The 20,757-nt window shown below is 51.5% G+C and overlaps 1 protein-coding gene across 6 annotated transcripts in view; it reads right to left on the bottom strand.

The window, feature by feature from the left end:
- ERI3 (ERI1 exoribonuclease family member 3) overlaps positions 1-20,757 on the bottom strand; it is a 123,104-nt gene that overhangs the window by 21,411 nt on the left and 80,936 nt on the right. For 5 of the 6 annotated variants that reach the window (XM_064493646.1, XM_031465615.2, XM_010982290.3 and 2 more), the window contains one exon: positions 2,801-2,900. The exons of the other annotated variant lie outside the window; for it this stretch is intronic. In XM_064493646.1, the coding sequence (XP_064349716.1) occupies positions 2,801-2,900 (100 nt within the window). The remainder of the gene's footprint in view (positions 1-2,800; positions 2,901-20,757) is intronic. 6 annotated transcript variants of the gene reach the window in all.

The following is a 20,757-nucleotide window of genomic DNA, read 5'->3' as shown; positions in this document are numbered from 1 at the left end:
ACCACTCCCCACTTCAGGCTGGCAGCTCCTCACACAGTTAATTAGCACCATGTCACTGAGGACCAGCCTGAGTGGCCAGTGACAGGAGCTGACCCCTGACCCCAGGGCTGGGAAACAGTCCACATCAAACTCTTACAGCGCGACCCTTTTAGCACGCACAGTAACTCGGGGCACCGCCAGCTGAAGCTCATTAAAGCTGTCTCTTTGGCGCGAGGGCCATTAACCTCACTGCTCAAAACCCACACCTCCCCTCCCCGCCTCTCCCAGCCCAATTAATGCCCTGCATCCTCCCCACCTTCCAAGCACCCTCGCTCACACCTCAGAGCCAGCCAGGAGCTGGCAGAGCAGCCCTCTTCATTCAGATACAAAGACCAAGTGCTAGGAGCTCCCTGAGCACCCACTGTGTGCCTGGATGGCACAGGCCCTCCACGCAGGGGACTTCACTGAGCCTTCCCAACAGCCCCAAGAGGCATGTAACATTGTCCCTTGTCTAAGGTCACAGGGCCAGAACTGCTTCTGGCTCCAAAGTCTTTACTTCACTGTCACTGCCTTGGGCTGTCCCCTGGGGCCCACCCAGATGGAAAAACCTTCTCTGAAGGAGAAGACACTTCAGGGGTCCCAGGTCAGAGTCAATGTGGGTAAACAGACAAAGATGGCATCATTGAGTCTCAGGAGGCAGCAAAGAGGGGAACAAGGAACCCCTTCCTCTCACAGACACCCACTGGGACAGATACACAGAAGCAGGGCAACCAACACAAGGCTGTGCAGGGTGCATTAACCTAGTCCTGCCAGCCCCTCCCACCGGCTAGGCCTCAATTTCTGGCAGTTCCTCCTCCCCTGGGCCAATGCAAGTACTCTCTGTGGTCCCAGTTCTCTGGTCCCTCCCTTTCCCATCCCTCTTGCATTGATTCATCCACTTACTCACTGTTCATTCATCCACCCATAGCATTTGTTAAGCACCTACTTGGAATGATTTGTGCACAGACCATCTCATTGATTTGGGATCAGAGCTCCTCTGTCTCCTCAAAACTTCGTGAAAAAGCCACACCCCCTAACCTGCATTCAAGGCTAGCTTATTTCTGCATTTGTTTTCTCATTGTTCCCTAACCCAAATGCCCCACTTTAGTCACAGGAAACTACTTGCAAACATCCAAAATTGTCCTCTTAGCATGCTGGGCTTCCTCCTGCCCTGGGGCTTTTGTACACACAGTTCCCCCAAAGTAGAAAACCTTTCCCCCATCTGTCTGTCTAGCAAACTCCTATTTATCCTTCAAGGATCCCCTGACTCAAGTGTCATCTTCTCTAGGAAACTTCTGGCTGACCTCCAAGGCCTATCGATTTACTGGGTTTGGGGTCTCCTCTAGGTGGTCCGGCATAGCTCCCATGGGAGGGAACAGCAGTTGGTACAGGACACTCCCAATTCCCAGGCCCGTCCACCACTTCCTTTTTCCCTCAGATCCCAGGAGAGCCTTGGGGTGTCCCAAAAAGAATGATATGGGGCATCCCTGAAATTAGTGAAATGTAAATAAAGAAGTAGAAGCCACTTGGCAAAGGAGGGCAGGGGAAACCGCCCTTGGGGCAACCCAGGTGTCTCTATCATGGCTCTGAGTACCCTGGGTGGAAACCACCCAGTTCAGTCTGTCTCCCCCCAGGGCTGAGCTCCCTGAGGACAGGAACTTCCACTCAGCATGCCCAGCACCCACTAGGCTCTGGTGACATCTGTTGACAGGATGAGGGGCTAGTCTGTAGCAAGTGACCATATCCTTTTCTTTTATCTTCACAGTTCCACCCCCTATACCTTCCCAAAGGTACACAGGTTATGATAATGTCAAAGCACCACCCAGGAACACCCCCACTCCTCCCCACTTGGAACAAAGCCGATGCCCATCAAGTACCCTGCTTGAAAGCATCTGCATGAACACGTGTGCACGTGCAGATATAGAGAAATGAACAAACATACTTTCTGATGGATATACACACAGGCTGATGGCTGCTTCCACAGACAGACAGGTGCCCTCAGGGAAATGTATACAAATACACTGTTACACATCCCTCAAACAGCTACACATACACGGACACATATAAACTCCTAGACAAACATGCAGCTTAAGGTGCCATTCACACGCACACAGACACAGACACATATCCACATTGATATATAAGAAGCTAGAGGAGCCTCCAGTGCCTAGAACCACAGCCACTCCCGCCCCTCCCACACAGGAATCCCCCTGAGAGTGCACCCCACTCTGGTACCCCAAGTGGCCCCTCCCAACCCAGGCACCGTTCAATGGAGGCTGCTGTTCCTGCGGGGGAGTCAATACCCTATGGACGGAGCCATCGGTCAGAAGGACCCCGACTAATTAAAAGCTGGTGAGGTTTAAATAATTCATCTCCTTAACTCCCATTGATCGCCCAGTTTAGTGGTCACAGACTTGAAACAATATTAAACAGCCTTCTCCAGCTCCAGGGGGGTGGGTAAGCTGACATATGCCCATCCCTCTGAGGATATCACCCACCAGAGATGCAGCCGAGGGTGGGACACCTTGGCCTGAACCCAAGGCCACCTGTGACCCACCCAAACCCAGCCCCTGGCCTCCTCCTGAAGGTTGTTTCCAGAGATCCTTTCCAATGGTCCGGTTCCACTCTCCCCTCACTCCACCCCCTTCCCCACTCCCCCAAGCTGTGGACAGCACCCTGTGAGAGCACTGAATGAACCACCAATCCCCTCTGTGTGCCAGGGGACTGGGGCACGTGGGCAGGGGACTGACCGAGCTGCCAGGGGGTATGTGGAGGGACTGACCAATGCCGCTGTGGGGCCGGCCTATGTGCTGCAGGCTGAGGCCCTTGTTCATGTCTAGAAGTCCATTCTTGGGCCAGCAGCCCATGGCGAAGCTGTAAGCCTGGAAGACAGGAGGCAAGAGTTGTTAACAGAGGCCCTGACCCCTGAACCAGCCCCATCACTCACCAACACCCCCAGTCCCCCAAGTCTTCCCAGCAAGGGCTAACTCTCATCGTGCCCCTTCATGAGAGTCCCCTTGCTGGGTCCCTTCTCCACCAGGGCCCCCTCCAGAAAACCCCTTCCTCATTGAGAGCTCCCCTTCTCCTGGGTGTCTCCCCATCAGAGGCCCCCATTCCTCATAGGGTGCCTCTCACCAGGATCCTCTCCAGAGTTCCTATTTACTAAGATCCTCCTCATCAGGAACCCTCCACTCATCTGGGCATCTCCTTCACCATGCACCCCACCTTTCCAGAGTCCCCAGTCCTCTGCTGGTCCCCTCCCCACAGTATTACTGATCACAAAGACTGGTGTTGGGAGGGACTTGGAGACTAATATATCCATATCCAGACTTTACTCCACAGGCTGGAAAATTGAAGTGAAGAAGAAGGGGCCAACCACCTAACTGTGGTCAAGTTGCTTTCGACCCAGAGGTGGGACAGACTGTAGAGCCAAGTGCCACGTCGGGGCTCAACTGAGGAGGGGTAAGGTCACCTGGCCAACTCAAGCAGCAGTGAGGGGAGTACATGAAGAGTGTGTGTGTGTGTGTGTGTGTGTGGTGGGGGAGCAGATCTCGCTGAAGGTCAAGTGCTCACTTATGCATATTCAAAGCAGCCACCCATCGATCTGTACTTAATTGTTTTCCTGGGGTTGGGGAAGGAAGTGCTGGGGGCATCGATCTGCTCAGGCCCCCAGCACTCCATTGCCCCCCTCAATCCCCTACTCACGCCACCTGGCTGCCACCAACCTCCACTGGTGGAGGAGGGGCACACATCAGGACAGAGACAGCACCTTCTCTTACATCCCTTACAGGCATGATGACCTGATGTCACAGATGAGGAAACTGAGGCCCAGAAAGAAGGGACTTACAAGGGTTCAAATGTTATTAAGTGGCCCAACAGGGATTTAATTCCTGTTCAGCCTGCTAGCAAGTCCCGGGCTTCTGCCAGTAGGCTTGCATAGCTAGCTGACCCTTCAAACACTACCCAGCTCCTCACTTTAGAAGTCCTCAAACACCATACTGTCCTCCTAGTCGCAGGAAGGTGACAGCGTGTGGGACAGTGGTCAGTGGGAATGAAGTTTGGGTGAGTTCCCTGAAGTCGGATGGTGAGTCCACTGGTGGGAACTAAAGTGACTGCCAGCCATGGTCAGACAGGCACTGCAGAGCCACCTCCCAGGAGGAGCCACTGGGCCCAGGAGGTCCCCATCCCACTAAAGACTCCTTCATGGGGATAGGGCAGTGGAGTGCCCAGCAGGGAGTCAGAAATGGAAGACAGGAGCCTAGAAACACAGTCTGTGCCAGGACTAAGGAGCCACGGAAGGGCCTAGTACCCTTCCTTCCCAGCTGCAGGAGCCAAGCCTCAGCCCTCTGGGCACTGGGAGGCTAGGAGCCACTGAACTTTAACCTCAGGCCCCTCCAAAGACACCTTCCTTGACCACAGAGGTACCAGCCACAGCCCAACTTCCCAAGCCAACCCTTCTACCCTTTCTCAGGCCACAGCTGTACCCACAAACCGGGGGCTGCGCACGAGGCTCAAGGACAGGGGAGAGGACACTGGCTCTGAGCCAGGGCAGAGCCGGGACGCAGGCAGCAGGGAAAGCAGCCAGTGGGCGGTGCACAGCTGGAGGAGCTGCTGAGCGTGGTCAGGGCCACGGCTGGAACGCAGTGGGCCAGAGAGCAGTGGCGGGCTGGCTTTCAAGTACTTTAAAATCACTTACAAAGGCCGGATTAAACGATCAGAAATTCCATTTAATAGGACAAATAAAGAAATAACAATCTACTCTATCAGCCTGGAGAAGGCGAGCTGGATGAGTTTTTTTTCCCCCTCTAAAAAGGAAAAAGGGAAGGAAGGGGGAAAAAAGAAGGATAATGTGTGTTTACTCAAGCAAAGAAAAAAATATTTAAGTGATGTCGGGGAGAAGATTGCAGTAACTAGTGAAGAATAACATCGTCTACTTTGCTGTCAAATCACACCCGAATTTCAGTAATAGATTCTCGGCTGACACTCAATTCAATTCGAAGGTGATCCTGCTTTATCCCAGCCCATCAAATATTAAACACTTGCATTAGCAGGTGCTGCCGCTTCCCAGCTTAAAGCGGCGGGCGGGCGGGCGGCAGGGCTGTGGAGGCCCCTCTGCTCTGCTCACAGCTCGGGGACAGGGCAGCTCAACGTTATCCGCACGTCATTCTGAGTCTTATCGCAGCTAAGCGGGAAGACCACTTCAGATAACAGTAGGCGCTTGCCCCGACGCGTCACCATGATTAGATTATTATTATAATTATGACTTCCCAAGATCTTCCCCAGACTGGGACATGCGGGAGGGGGGCGGAGGGCAGCAGAGCCCAGAAGGGCCGGACTGGGCCTGGCTGGTCCAGGGCAAGCTGGGACCCGCGGCAGGAAAGCAGGGGTACCCAGCGAGGCAGCAGCCCGGTCCCGCCTGACAAACGCCTTTCAGGAAGGGCAGTCTAGCTTGTCAGAGCCAGGGCGAGATGAATTGGCGTCTCCATCGCGGCCAGGGTGTCATGCCGCACAGTTTCATATTCCCAGATAAGGCGTGATAACCAATTGCTGCCATGACATGGCCTCATCCAGCACTTCCTCAGGGGGGGCATGGGCGGGGGGAAGGGAAGGCGTGTGCACATGGGTCTGCCAAGCTCCTAATAAGAGGGATTTAATTTTTACAAATGCTGCTTCCTGCGGGGCCTTCACATACCAGCCAAAGTCCAAAATGATATTAAAACCGGTTAATTAAAACTGCTCTCCTTCAGCCTGGGCTCTCCCCCTGCTGCCCCTGCTGAGAACCCCGGCATGTCTCCTCCAGGTACTGCCACACACCTCTGCAGGGCTGAGCCTTCAGACGTGACCACCTGCCTCATGGAACTCCCTGCCCACCCCGAGGCAGAGTACCAGGGCACTGCACCACAAATTCCCCCAACTCCTGCCATCTCGGGTACCTCTCAAGCACAGCCAGAAGAAAGAGAGCCACCCAGAGAACACTGGGTCCTTCCGCAATCTGTGCTCCTACTAACATGTGGTCTGAATCTTTGCACCTGCTGCCTCTCTGGGCCTGTACCTACATGCCCACCAACCCCAGCACTCACTTCTAAAGTCCCTCCCCTCTCCTTCCCCCAAGATACATATACCATCGAGCACGAGTGCACATACCCACATAGGCACACCAAACTCTCCCTCAAGTGACTCAGCCCATCCTTCCATCCCTACTCCCTCCAGACGTCCTCCCTCAGAGATTACATCCACCTGTGAATCTCAGCAGGGCCTTCCCAGGAGCCCAGCTCAGGGCAAGGTGATGCAGGCTATTTGGGCTGAGAAGTCAAGGCTGGGACCAGGGAGCCATCCAAGCAGGAGGACTGGGGAGGCTGTCCCCAGTGGGTTGCCCACAAGGACAATGGAGACAAACAGGCCCATGTGGGGTTGGCAATGTTTAGGAAAGCTTCCTGGAGAGAGTGGTACTAGCGGGCACCAGGAAGAAGACGCAGCAACGACAAAGGAGAATGACAGGAAAAAGCTTGATGAGAACAGGCAATGGCTGGGGTGTAGCTGGGGTGGCCAACATGGACGGAGGGCACCATATCTTGAAGTGCTGCCTTCCAGCTCCATGCAACACTGGCATCAGTCAGGGGCCCTAATTACTGCCTAACCCCTTTTTCCCACCTGCTTCTTTTCCCCCTTCCTCCCTCCCTCCTGCCAGGCTGTGGGGTGTGGTGAGGTAAGGAACCCAAAAGCTTTCTGACCTTGTTCAGTGCTGAGCAAGAATTTAAGAGCCAAAAGCCTGTGCCTGAGCCCCTTTCCCACACTGGTTCCAAGTTCCCTGAGTGCTACTTCTCCAGCTGCACCTCTCCCAGTCACCAGGGCCTGCCTGCCCAGCTGTGGGCTCCTGGCCAAAGCAGGGGCAGGTGGAAGGATGACTGAGGAGCCTGAGTCCTATCCAGGGCAGGGAGGACCAGGGTGAAAGATGCGGGGCCTCCCCAGCCACCCACCCAGCCCTGTGCCAGGCAGGCACGCACACTTCCCTCCCTTGGGCTACAGTAATTTCCATGCGCGGGGAAGCAGGTGCCGAGCTGTTCCCGGCTGGCTCTCCCCTCTCGCGGCTCTGCCCGCCTTGGCTGCTGCCCCATTAGCTTAGTGGCCAGCCATCTGCGACGGGCCTGCCGCGCAGCCCTGCTGTAGGCGCGGCGGGTGGCCCCCTGTGGAACAGGGAGCTTTGCCATTAGCGCCTTTAATATTCTGACACCTCAGCACAGCCTGCTATTACATGCAAACGCTGATCGCCCTGTGAAATTACATTGCTGGGCCCGCGAAATGGAATCGTGTATAATCAGCCTCCTCCATGCACTGTCAGTCCCATCACAAACACGGCGCCCGGCGGCTTACGGGGGCTTAGCAGCTGCGACAAGTGTATTGGGTTTAATAGATGAAGTAGCCCTCATCGGCAGCAGCATCAGATCCTTCAAAGAGGAAAGAAGAGGCATCGACAGCTGCTAGGGTGTCTCTGCCCACCCATTCGCTACCTACCAGGGCCCCGAGGGCTGGGTGGACACAGACTGGGCAGGGCAGTGGCTGGGGCTAGAACCCAGCTCAGACTGCAAAGAGAAGCACAAACTGCTCTGCAACTTCCAGAAGACGCAGAGCTTGCACAACGGCAGAAGCACATCTGACCCCTCCAGCCTCCCCACGAGGTCACCCTGTAGGCCTGAGGCTGAAGGGCCATTTCCCAAGATGAGGCACCGAATCAAGTCACCTGCCGTTCCCATAAACACCCAACAAAGATATAAAGGTGATACTCTGGAGGATGGGGGAAGAGAAGGTCTGACGGACTAACTACTACCTAACCCTTTATTTAACTGGCCAACATGTCTATAGTTGATGAACCAAGTGCCAGGGCCACAGGTAAACATGAGGATGGAGTACCCAGGAGACCTGGCCGCATGGAAAGGAAGTGTGTTCAGGCTATGGAGTCAGACAAACCTGGATTTGGTTCCCAATTCTGCCAGTTAGTAGCACCGCAACTTTGGATGAGTTATCAAACCTCTCTGAGCCTCAATTCCCTACACTACAAAATGGGATGACCATTCTCCCTCCCAGGTAAACCTGAGGTCTCTCAGGAACACCCGAGGTCTCTCAGGAACACCCACCCCCACTACCACCTCCAAATATTCTTGGTGTCATCACCCAAAATGTACACTGTCTTTGACAATGCTGTTCCCTCTTCTCTTTCCAGGTTCCGCCTAACATCAGTGGTGGCAGACTGTATTTTCCAGTGATTGCAATAACATTACCTTCCATCTCACACACTCTTCTTACAATATGACTCTGATATACCTGCCATCAAAAGGAGGAGTCTATATTCCTCCCTTTGACATGAGGTGGGCTTCTGTTACTATTTCAACCAAAAGGGCAACGCAGAAGTAATGCTATGTGACTTTAAGGCTGTTTCAGAAATGCTGAGGCAGTTTCCTCCTCATTTGCCGGAGCCCAGGGGCTTCTTGGAAGTAGTCAGACTGCTCCCGGGCAGCCAAGCTGTGGGGAAGCCCAAACCAGCCCATGCAGAGAGACCACAGGAGAAGGAGTGGGACTTGTGAAGAAATAGAGATGCCCAGCCAACCCCCAGCTGCTCCAGCCATACACTGTGCCAGCTCCAGCCACTGACCACAAATGCATGTGTGACCCTGAGCCTGAACTACCTAACTAAGCTTTCCCTGAGTTCCTGACTTACAGAAACCATGAGAAATAGTAAAATAGGTCTTGTGGTTTTAGTTCTTTAAGTTTTGGGGTGATTAGTTATGCAGCAATCCTGGAAAACTAATACCTACTCACTGCTGGATATACCCTGTCAATACCTTCAACTTCCTCTTTCTTGCCGCTTCTCGACCATTCTTTCTCTTCCCCTGGGGCCTCATTCCAAACTGTCCTCACTCTGAGTAACTTTAGTATCTACAGGATAAACCCACCTATGAATCCTGCCTCTTGCTTTCTCAGCTCCCTGTGCCTTAATGACCTTCTCCTCTACCAATTTCAGCCATCTGTCCCTGTGGCCATACCCTGAGCCTTGTTCTCACACAGAACTGCTCTCCCTCTGAAATCACACAATGCCAGATTCCACCCTGACCCTAGCCCCCTATCCTTCCAGCTTTTGTACCCTCTCTCCCTCTACTCTTGCTTTTTTTCCCCAGTCTGTCCTTCCCCTTCTGGCCCGTTTCTACCAAGCCTGGACCCCTTGACTCCATCACTTCAACCACCCTAGTCTTCAACTCCCCTGCCCACTTATCCTAGTACACCTTTCCTGAGAAACCCCAACATGACTGTTTTTCCACACTTGCACCTGAACTAAGCAATACTGGAAAAAAGTCCCTGTTATGTACAGAGAGTGGCCACTATAGACCCAAGATCACTATCTTCGCAACGCTCAATGGTATCCAGCTATCCTACTCCCCTCCTACTTCTGCAAAGATAACAAAAGCTGCTAGGCAGAACTCTTTCAACTGCATGCCCCTCGAGTACAAATGCATCTGTACCCTCCCCACCTGCTCCTTTACCGATGCTGTTCTGATAGAAGAGACATCTCACTTCCAATCTAAGGCCACGCCCAACTTGTGCTGTACATTTCATCCTTTTTCCGCCTACTCAGATCCTGTTCCATCTAGTATCCCCTTTCTTTCTAAACCCTTAACCTCCCCATCTCTGCTGGCTCCTTTCCATTAGCATTCAAGTATATGCTTGACTCTCTCTCGTCTTCACATATCTTTCTGTGTCTCAGTTTCCCATTTGCAAAACTGGGGTAATCATAGTTTCTACCCCATAGAGCTGATGTGAGGATTAAATGAGTTATTACATGTACAGTACTTAAAACAATGCCTGGCTCTTTGAAAATTATATAAGCATTAGATTATTATTTTAAAGTCTTCCATTCACTCTACATCCTGATCCAGCTACTGCCTGTTCTCCTGTTAATAACCAAACTTCTCAAGGATGTCTCCGCTCACCTCCACTCACCTCCCCCATCACCCCTTAACCTCTGCAGTCCAGCTCATCTCATCACGCCACCTGGCTCCCATGGAGGTCAGCAGTCGTCACCACGCTGCCCTTGTCCATGAACAATTTCAGGCTCTTGCTGTTTTGCCACCCTGCAGCCTGCTTCATCTTTGAAACCCTTCTCCTTTGATTTTCTCAACGTCCTACTCTTTGAGTTTTCCCCTCTCTCTGACATCTTCCTCTCAAACTCCTGTAGAGTCCCACCCAGTCACGAGTGGGCTCATGCACTCAGCCTTCCTGTTTCTGTGCTCTACCATCCTCCATGGGTGAATCTTCAACTTCCTGGTCTTCGACCTCTTCAGTCTTAATATTTCTTGCCACTACTTGAGTGTCAGTCATTTATATTCTATTGCCTACCTGACATTTCCACCTGGATTTTACTAAGGCACTTCATTCACAGTATGTTTAAAACCCATTTCAACATCTCCTCTCCAACGTGCTCGTTCTCCTGGGCTCCCAAATCCCAGTGAAAGCTCTTACCATCTACCTGGTCTACCAGAGATGTAGGGGTCAACCCTGCCTCCCACCAAGTCCTGGGATTGCTGTTTCATGCCCTCAAGACTACTCAGCAATTCCTTCAGCTTACCTAGAATGCCCTCCGTCGTCTTCTGCTTTTTCTCCTAATGAACACACATTCTTCTTTCAACATTCAACTCAAAAGTACCTCCCTTTACCAAGTCCTTCCTGACTCATGCCTTCCTTAAGCCCACCCATACTCTGAAGAGCACCTGTAATACTAGATTTGTTTACAAATCTGTTACCCACTGATGCTGGAAGACTCTTAAGAGTGGGGTTGTATCTGCTCTCTCTGAATGGTCTCTACTGAGGGAAGGCAAACAAAGACATCTCTCTGGGTATAATTCTGCCAGGCAGAAAGGTCTGATTTTCAGAGTGGCTGCTCCTGCCAATCCTATCCAGTCTCCTTTAGGAACCACTGTTGTTCTTGCCTAGCAGAACAGCAATCCCACCCCCGCCCCCACCCATCCTTGGAACTGGGGGTTCAGCTGCCTGGGCTAGGAAAGAAGGGGAGACTGTTCCTGTCCCTCTTCTCCTTTTCTGACATCTTTGGCCTGACAGGTAGCTTTGACTCCATTCCTCAGGCCAGGAGAGACTTGGCCAGCATAGCTATAGCAGCAAAAGGATGGACACTTCCATCAGATGACACAAACCCATCCTTTCTATCCCCAGCTGGAAGTTCTGTGTCTTCATGGGGTTCCCTGGCTACCAACACACTTTAGGGGCACCAGCGCTGCTGCTGCTGCCTCTGTCCGTCAACATAACTCGAGTGGGATAATCATCTTCTCTGTGTACTTAACCTTCCTGCTCACTGCCTACAACAGGACAGCTGCCTGTAGTGCACTGGACCACCGCCACAGCAAACGCAGGGGCTGCGCTACAGGTCCAGGATCCACAACATTTGGAAGACAGCTGACAGCTCAGTGTGATCCCTTGAGGTTCCGGAGTCTGTTTTCAGGTGGAGTAATCTCTCTCATGTTCCCAGAGCCCTTACTTCACTGCTGAGTCAAAGGGGACTTGGGGACACTGAGCTTTCTGGGGAGAGAACCAGATAAGGAGCAGGATCCTGAGCCCCTACTAAAGAGCCTGGCCTGTCTGGGGCCCCGCGTGCACTGTCACAGAGGGGAAGGCAGCAGGTCAGTCTGAGCCAGCTGCCCAGGGTGAGAGCCACGTTGTGGGTTTTCTTTGTTTTCATTACAATTTCCTCTCCCATTGCTTCTTCTGAGCCAGCCCTCTCCTCCCCGGGGTGCTGGGGATTGAATGAAACACCACCCCCGGCTCCAATAAGTGTATTTCAATTACATCTGTCACTGCATAACGATATAATGATATATCATGTGATATTAAATCCATGGTAATCATATCAGGGATTTTTTTTAATCGTGCACTAATCGCATTATTACATCTCTATAATTAACAACAGGAGGTATGGAAATTCAGTTAAGGCAAAAGGCTCAATGTACTCCCCACACCCCACCCCTGCCCTAGCTCCCCCAGATTAGGGCCCAATTAGGAGATGGGGGCTGCAGGGCACTAGCAAGATGGGCCAAAGCTCCCACCTCCCAGCACCACAGCCATGGGCAGATCCTTCAGCATCCAGGGCTAGCAGACATAGACCAGGTTGAAACAAGGGTGCTGTATGTCTTGTAGCCACTTAGGAAAAGCCTGGGACAGAGGTCACACAGAGAAGCCCAATGATAAGGCACAGATGGGCCTGTCAGACCTCCTGCTGTCACAGCACCAAATCTTCTCCGTGGGGAGGGGTGTTTCCTTCATACCAGCAGGGCCCTCAAAGGTGCTTGTAGGGCACAAGGCAAGTTCCTGCCTCATGGCCTCCTGGACCAGAATTTCTCCTGCTACTGCTACACAGCCTCCCTCCCTGACCTAGCCATTTGTGTCGGCAGCTCTTAACAGCACCAAGCCCAGCAGCTGTGATGTCTCTGCCTCTTGGTCCTATCATCCCTGAGCTGAACAGACCCAGTTCTTCCTGGGGCCATTCCTCCCCAATTCTCTCTCTGAAGTCTGTCCCTGAGTATTGTATGACAAGTGGGTTTCTGATAACCACTGGGGTCTTTCCTGTCTCCCTGCAAATGGTCCAAGTTCTCATGTCCTCCCACCCAAACTTACATGGAGAGGGGAGGCGCATGGGACTACAGCCTGAACTATGTCAAATGACCCTGTCTCTCCCACCCCCTTCCTGATACTGAGCTGTCAGGGCTAATCCTCTCAGGGGTGTCAGAACCAGTCTGCAAAGCAGAATTTTGTGTTTCAAGTCCAAAGCTTTGAACTTGGCATGTAACTAGTCCTCAGTGAGGGGCAGGCATTTTGCTAAGTTTGACTCTCAGAAGTTGGACAGGCCTGAAGATGAAAGAGAAAAATCATGTTCTTTTTCCTAATAAAAAGGAGGCACTAATAGCAGTCAGCACTTAGGCAAAGCACTTTAAGTTTCTAAAGTGCTTTCCAAATTAAAATATAATCCTCTATGGAGCATGTGACACCACCAGCACCGCCACCCCACCAGCCCTCACAGCACACACACCTTCCTTCCTTCTCTCTAGGAAAATGAAAAGGGTGTTCAAGCCTCCATTCCAGGGCTCCCCGTCTCCTCATTGGCTTGCTCCTGTAACATACACTTCATGAGCAAACCCACATGCCAAGCTCTGTGCTCGGTGATGGAGATCAAGCAGACTAGGCCGCTGCCTTCAAGGAGCTCCCAAGCTAGAAAGAGAGACCCGTAAACTCACACTCGGTAGGGGACTGACAGCCTATGAGAATCCCGAGGGAGAAACCAGGCCTGGAGGGAAATAATCGAGAAGGACCAAGATGGCCTTCAATGAGACATCCAAGGTGGGGTGCCTGCGGAAGGCAGACACGCAGGCCAGGAGCTCAGTTCAGGGGTCTGAGGTGAGACAAGAAAGTCCTAGGAAAGCACATGGGTGGCGTGTGAAACTGCACGAGTGGATAAGATCACCCAGGAAGAGAATAAAAGCTGTAGGGTTGATGAGGCCCTTCTCTTCTCTGATGTCTGGATGGAAACAAGGAAGGCTCAGAGATGGGAAGGCTGAACACCAGAACCTCCAGAGCTAAGGTCCAAAGAGCCTTGTCTCTGGACACACCGAACATCCTGGCCCCTGTCCCTCCCTCTGTCACCTCCACCTTCAGTTTACCTGGTGTGACACAATGAAACAATGTGGAATTTGGGGTCACACCGACTTAATCATGACAAACGTTACTGAGAGCCTATTATGTGTCAGGCCATATATGTACAAGTGGTAATACAGACAAAGTAATGCCCTCAGAGAGCTTCCATTCTATTGGGAAAAGCGGATGTTAAACAAATAGCAACATAAAAATCACTAAATGATAGTTATAACAAGGGCTAAAGAAGAAATATAGGCTGTTACAGGATGAAAGAGGGGAACCTGACCTAGTTGGGGAACCCTGAGGACAGGGCAGCAGAAACTGACTGACTGGGAGGGGTAGGTGTTTGGGGACAGGAGAATGACACGTGCTAAGGCCTTTAGGCAAACTGTAACACAGCAGCTGCCAGGAATCAAGTCAAGGAGAGTGTCCCTGGAGCAGAGAAAGCAAGCACGAGATGTGGCCAATGAGGAAGGCAAGAGATGCCAGGCCATGCAGGGCCTCAGAAGACACGATGAGGGTTTTACACCATTTCCTAAGGTGGTGGGAAGACATTCAAGGGTCGACCACTGCCATGCTATGCAATCTTAGCTGCTCCACCAATGTCAAAAGTTAGTTCCTTTGTACACTCACCCTTCCATACTCCCAAGGGTAGACAGGCCTGGGAAACAGGGACCATTTTCTTACCTAGAGGGAGAGGAAGAAACTGCACGAGAAACTGACCTCATTCATTCATAGTAAGATTCACATGTTCACTGAAGGCCTGCCAGACCCTGGCAACTCAACTGAATCATAGATAGACCCTGCCCTCAAGGAACTCACAGTTCTTTGCAGGAAAAGAGACTCAAATGTCAGTAAGTGCCCAATCACTGCGACAGAGTGATCAGAGAGAACCACTGTAGGAACAGAAAGGAGGACAGTGCTCAGACCGGAGGCATCTGGAGCCCAGAATGGGGTGTGCCACCCCTGGTCCTCTGCTCACTGCACAAGTAGCAGCGGACTGGGACAGCACTCTCCACACAGCCTGCAGGCTGGGCTAGGGTAGGAGTGTGAGAAGAACTCTGAGCCATGGCTCCTGGGAGAAGACTGGGATCAAGCAGCAGTGAACCTAAGCAAGAATCTTCTGGCCGCAAAGCTGAAGGGTGAAAGGCTGCGACCAAAGCCACTGAGGAGAGAAGATCGAAAGGCTCACTGTGTCATCCAAGGACCAGGGAAACGGCACCTTTAGAACAAGCGACAGGACTTGAATAGAAAATCATTTCAGGAAACGGCAACTCTAGTCCCTAGGACTATTTCCTCTTTGGAAAATGAGGGGCTTAATTACTTGATTTCTGTCCCTTCCCGGTCCTGAGGCTCTTCAGCCTCCCGCAAGTCAGGATTATTTGTCCTCACATCTTTGTTTATGCTATTTTCCCACCTGGAAAACTAGCCTTCCTCTACCCTCTCCAAATCCTGTCTGCCAGGATACCACCTTCAGGAAGCTCTTCCTGATTTCTCTCCCTCCCTTCTCCACATCTCACCCTGACCTCCACAATTCAAACCACAGTTCTCCCAACAGCACTTTGCTTAATTACCTATTACATACGGTCTGGTACTCTTACTTGACTGGTCGAGGGACTGTCTCATCACTCCCTGACCCCTGACATCCATTTCAGGGGCAGGAGGGAAGCTCCACCCACACAGACCCTCGAAGCAAGCAGAAGTCCGGGTCCCCACTCCCTCTGCCCTCAGTCCTTTGAGAACTCAACAGGCCTCCACTTGAAAAGGGTGCTGAAAGCAATGATGTCTCCAAGTGCGATGGGAGATATTTGTGTCTGCTTTACCCTTGGCTTTTTGCTCCGGTTCAGGTAGGAGCGGGGTGGGCCGGCTGGCAGATCTGAGAGCGCGGCACGCCCCAGCGGGCAGGGCGCACAGCGCGGAGGAAGGCGCGAGTCAGTCTGGAGTGCTCCCCATTTATCAAGCTCACGCAGGCCGCCAGCCGAGCGAGTCTTTCTATCATTACACCTCTCAAAATCCGATTCATACCACTAATCCTGCCTTCATTCTCCCAGATTAATAACATCTCTTTCAACCTTCACAGTGTGATAAATAGACAAAGAGAGAACAAAAGGAGAGACAGAAGAGAGAGAAAGAGCTGGAGCAAGTCCCCATAATAGAGAGAGCTGAGAAAGAGGAGAGGGAAAAAAGGAGAGCGAGCGAGAGCAGGCAGCGGCCAGAGACTGCAGCTGTCTCAGAGAGCTGCGAGGAGAGCCGCCGCTGCGCCCCGCTATGCGCTGCGCTCAGGCCCAAAGAGAAAGAAAGGCTCGTTAACAGCTCCTTCCTGCCTGCACTTTTGTTCAAATTCTTTTCTTCCCTTCCAATCCTGCTTTAGGTCAAATTCCAGTGAAAATGAGTCTCCTGGCTTCCAGGTCTCCTCCCAGCCTCCCTACCAGGCCCAGGGAACCAATCCAGCCCAGGGAGCAGGGCTGGGTCTGGCACAAGACAGGGCTGGAAAGGGGCTTAGCAAGGGGTGGAGAGAGCTGGCCTAAAGCCTTGCCAGAGCTGTCCTCTTCGCCAAACCCCTGCCCCTTCCCCGCTCTTTGAGCAGAACAGGAGTGGGAACAGAACAGAGCAGAGCAGGGACTTGGGGTCCATTTCCTGAGGCTCTGTTCTGCACATCTTTCCAACCTAAGGCTCAAGCTGGTCCAATCCAAGGATCCCAGCCCCCAGTACCCTAGCTAGATGATGAAAGTAGGCACACCTCAGGCCAGCTAAAACCAAGGTGAGGCCAATACCTCCAAATTATGATGGACAAGTGTGCCCAGGAAAATAAACCCCACTGGGGCCCAGCCCAGCCCTAACACAACTGACCTGTGACACTTCTTGTTCTCTCTGCCCACACGCTGGCCCAGACTTGTCTCAAACAGACACTCCTCATGTTCCTCAGACTCAGTTCAAGGGGCCCCTTCTGGATACCTGGCTGAGCTCTTCCACGAGGATTCAGGCACTCCCTCTTCTAGACTCTGGAAGGCAACACCATCCACACTGTCCTGTAGTAACTATCGGTCTCCCTCGCTCCACTGGAAGTCTGTCTTCTGAGTTCTCCATTCCCAGGTCCAAGCTGCTGATGGCACTTCCATTGTTTCTCAACTTTGCCCAAACTAGCCCTAGCAGGAGACTAAGCCAAATAAGGCTCGACCACAAAGTATTCCTAGGCAACTGGCAAGCCTAGCTCAGAGGCAGAGGCAGGAGCAGTCCATATCAGGAAGCTCTCTTGGTCCTGTGCTCCCACTCCCTTCATAATCCATCAGAGTAGGGGAGCGTGGTGAAGCAAGCTCCCTGAACCACTCTCTCCTTCAGCAGACCCTTGTGGTAGGAGGTCGGGTGGCACATATGCAGAAGGAAGGCCTGCCCTGCCCAATCCAGCTGAGTAGAGGAGACTTCCAAGAAAGTCAAGGCTTCTCCGAGGACATGGCCTAGTGGTGGACAAGAAAAACCTGAAGCAGACCCTCAGTAGAAAGCTGGTGCCCTTGTGATCTGTTTGGAGGCAGGTCCCTCCTATGGAATATCTTGCAGACACTTGCCAGATACTTTCCTCCAAAAAGCCTCCCTCTACCCTCTGCTCCAAAGCATTGCCCGCCTTTTGGATCAAAATGACTGCTACCTACTCCATTCACTCCTGGGGACCCCACCTCTTCCAACCCCAACTCTCAGGTTTGTCCAGTTACATCTCTGCTTGGGGAAAGTTCAAAGAAAAGGAGAGGCTTCATAGGGTCAAGTCAAAGAGCAAAGTGGATAAAGGGTACTCCTTGGGATCATATCCTATTCACAGAAAGTCCAGAAGTTCTGTTAACCTTCCCTCAGCCCCATATCAGAAGGACCCTCCACACTGTCACCTGTTCCATCCGGCCTCTGGGATCAGACACCTACAATAGGGAAAAGTAGAAGAATGACAGTGTCTGGCATTTGTCCAAGGATCCAAGTGACCCAAGGAGGCGGGGGGCTGAAGAAGGGGGCAAGAAGAAAGGAGAATGGCAGTTTCAATAAAGGAGAATGGTCCTCCCTACAGCCAACCTAGCCCACCGGTACTCTCACCCCCAGGGCAGGCTAGGTCCAGCTAGTACATAGGCCCACACTGCCTCGAGCCCAAGGCCACAGGAGAGTTTAAGAAGCATGGATCCTAGGCCCTTCCTTCCCTAAGAGCCCACACTGCTGGCAGATCAGAGAGCCTCAGCCAGTCAAGCCTGCAGCCTTCCAGACACAGGCAGCCAGCAGGCCCAGATAGCCCTAAACTTGCTCTAACCAGCTCCCACACTCTGAACTCCCAGGCAACTTGCTGGACAGCTTCCCCAGGGGCTCAGAAAGATACTCCAGCCCTTGCAGCTCCCGCCACCCTCCGACAGTGGGACAGTACCAGGCCCTAAGAAGAAAAGCCAGTGTGGCCCTTCCATCCTCTGCCTTTACCCAATACACAGTCTCAGGGCCTCCCCTCAAGGTACGCCTCCACCAGGCCACCTGACTCAGGGATGAATCTCATCCCATCAGGGGGCTTGGCCCCTGCAGTAGAAAGAGTCAACCTAGACCCCAGTTAGGGACCTGTCGGAGAGCAGATAGAAGGAAGTTAGCCAGACACAACAGGGTCTCTGGCAGGTTAAGAAGCCAGACTTGAGTGATGCTTTCCCCCCAAAACTAGACTTTGAAAGCTCATTCCCTGAGTACCTGGTTCTAGAGCCCACTCCTCGAGGCAGCCGGTGGCACAGAGCAGGGAAGAAGTTGGGTCCTAATGTGTAAAAAGCTCCAGCAAAGCAAAATCATTTACTCTTCGGTGTGACTGCTCAGCAGAGCTAATAAATCTTGCATGAGCAGGGCCGATTCTAATTTCCTAATATGAAAAGGCATTTGGATTGAGAGAGAGGGGGAGATAAAAGTGATTGAATCTCCAATAGTCCAGGTTACTGACAAGAAACATCCTGCTCAGCCCTGAGAGAAGGATGGCAGCGCCTGCCCGCCCGCACACACCCATCCGTTCTGCCCCCCTCTTGGCGCGATACATCTCAGTCTCTTCTATTGACAGGACGTGGCTTTAAACACAGTTACACAAGTTATCATTTCTGCCTTCTGATCAATCTGAATTTTCAGGACAATTACCCTCTTAATCAATGATTGCTATCAGCAGCCCTGCGCCTGGGCGGATTTCTCAGCAAGGTAATCATGCCGCCAGGCTGGACGGCGCGTGCATAGGCAATGAAGCTCCGGGTGGGGTCTCCTCCCTCCCTCTCGAGTCCCCCATATCCCAGCGCCGCTGCCAGTATTGAGGACAAGGACGGCAAAGTGTGAAGGCCACTTCAAGGAGTGATGGGAGTGGAAGGGAGGGAGAGGAGGGGGCCCAGCCACCCCGTCAGCCTTCCAGACCATCTGATTATGGAACAAACCTATTAAAACCTTAGATTTACTGCCCACCACACTGATGCATCTCCACATGCCCTCCTGCCATCATTCCTGCCTCCTAATTGGCCTAATAAAGCCCAATTCTAATTATGGGCTCAAACTATTAGGGTGAGTAAGTGCAAAGAAAAGAGAAATATTGGTTTTACTAATCTCTCAGAGGCTGCTGGTTCTAGAAATTCCTTTTCTTCTACAGACTTGGTTCATGTGGGCTACTGACCAGAATGGCAGAGGCACCCTCTCCTCCTCAGAGTTTCAGGCATCCAGAGCTGTCACAAAGCCAGCCTGGCTTGGAGCCAGGAGGCCACCCAGCCTGACACTCCCTCCAGGGTCCCTCCCACAGGTTCAGCCCTCCATGCATAAAACAGTGCATCACCCCTCAGAGAAGAGGGAAGGTGGAGTTGGTCTCTGCTTCAGTGTCAAGTTAGCTCAAGACTGTATCCGCTATTGTGGGGGCAACTCAGTTTCTCAGCTCACCTGTTGTTGGGTAAAAGGCTTACACCAGAATTGCATTTCTCTGATAATTAGTAATAGTGAGCATTTTTTCATATGCCTATTGGTTACCAGGGGAGGAAAGTGGGTGGGAAGGGATAAATTGGGAGTTCAAGATTTGCAGATACCAACTACTATATATAAAATAAACAAGTTTACACTGTATAGCACATGGAACTATATTCAATATCTTGTAGTAACCTATAATGAAAAATAACATGAAAATGAATATATGTATGTATATGTATGACCGAATTACTATGCTGTATACCAGAAATTGACACAACATTGTAAACTGACTATACTTCAATTTAAAAAAGGGGGGGGGGGTGCTTACACCAGAAAGGCCAACAGTGGAAAGAAAAGGAAGTGGTCCAGGACGCCAACACATTAACTTACGCTTCCGCCTGGGTGACAGATACGTGTATACAGTTACACCTAGGTAGGGTGGGTTATGGGATGAAAACAGGTCCCCACAATTTAATATTACATCCTGAGGATGAAAGAGAATTAGGAAGAAGGGTTGTATTTATTCAATGATGTTTACTGAATTCTAACCATGGGCTAAGTGGTGGGGACACAGCAGGTAACAGCATAGAAATGACCTGTACTCTCAGAAGCTCACAATCTACTAGGAAAGACAGAAAGTGTAAAACACATACATATATATACACACACATAAAGCAAAAACAATAAAAGGAACTTGTACATGAATGTTCATAACACCATTATTTAATAGCCATAAAGTGGAAACAACTCAAATGTCCATCAACTCATATGCAGATAAATAAAATGTGGCACGTCCATATAATGGAATATTATTCACAATAAAAAAAAATGAAGTGCTGATTCATGGTACAAAATGGAGGAACCTTGAAAATTATGCTAAGTGAAAGAAACCAGACACAAAAGACCACACGTAAGAAATTTCTAGGATTGCAAGAATGGGCAAATTTACAGAGACGAAAAGTAGATTAGTGGTTGCTTAGTGGCTTGAGGGGAAATGGGAAGTGACTGCTAGGAGAGGTTCTTTTAAGGGTGACAAAAATGTTCTAAATTCGGATGGTGATGATGGTTGCACAACCTTGTGAAGACACCAAGAAACACTGTCAATGGGCAGACTGTATGGTATGTGAA

The sequence above is a fragment of the Camelus dromedarius genome, chromosome 14 (assembly GCF_036321535.1).
Source record: "Camelus dromedarius isolate mCamDro1 chromosome 14, mCamDro1.pat, whole genome shotgun sequence".
NCBI classification, from domain to species: Eukaryota; Metazoa; Chordata; class Mammalia; order Artiodactyla; family Camelidae; genus Camelus; species Camelus dromedarius.
This window is presented reverse-complemented; position numbering and strand designations above follow the sequence as displayed.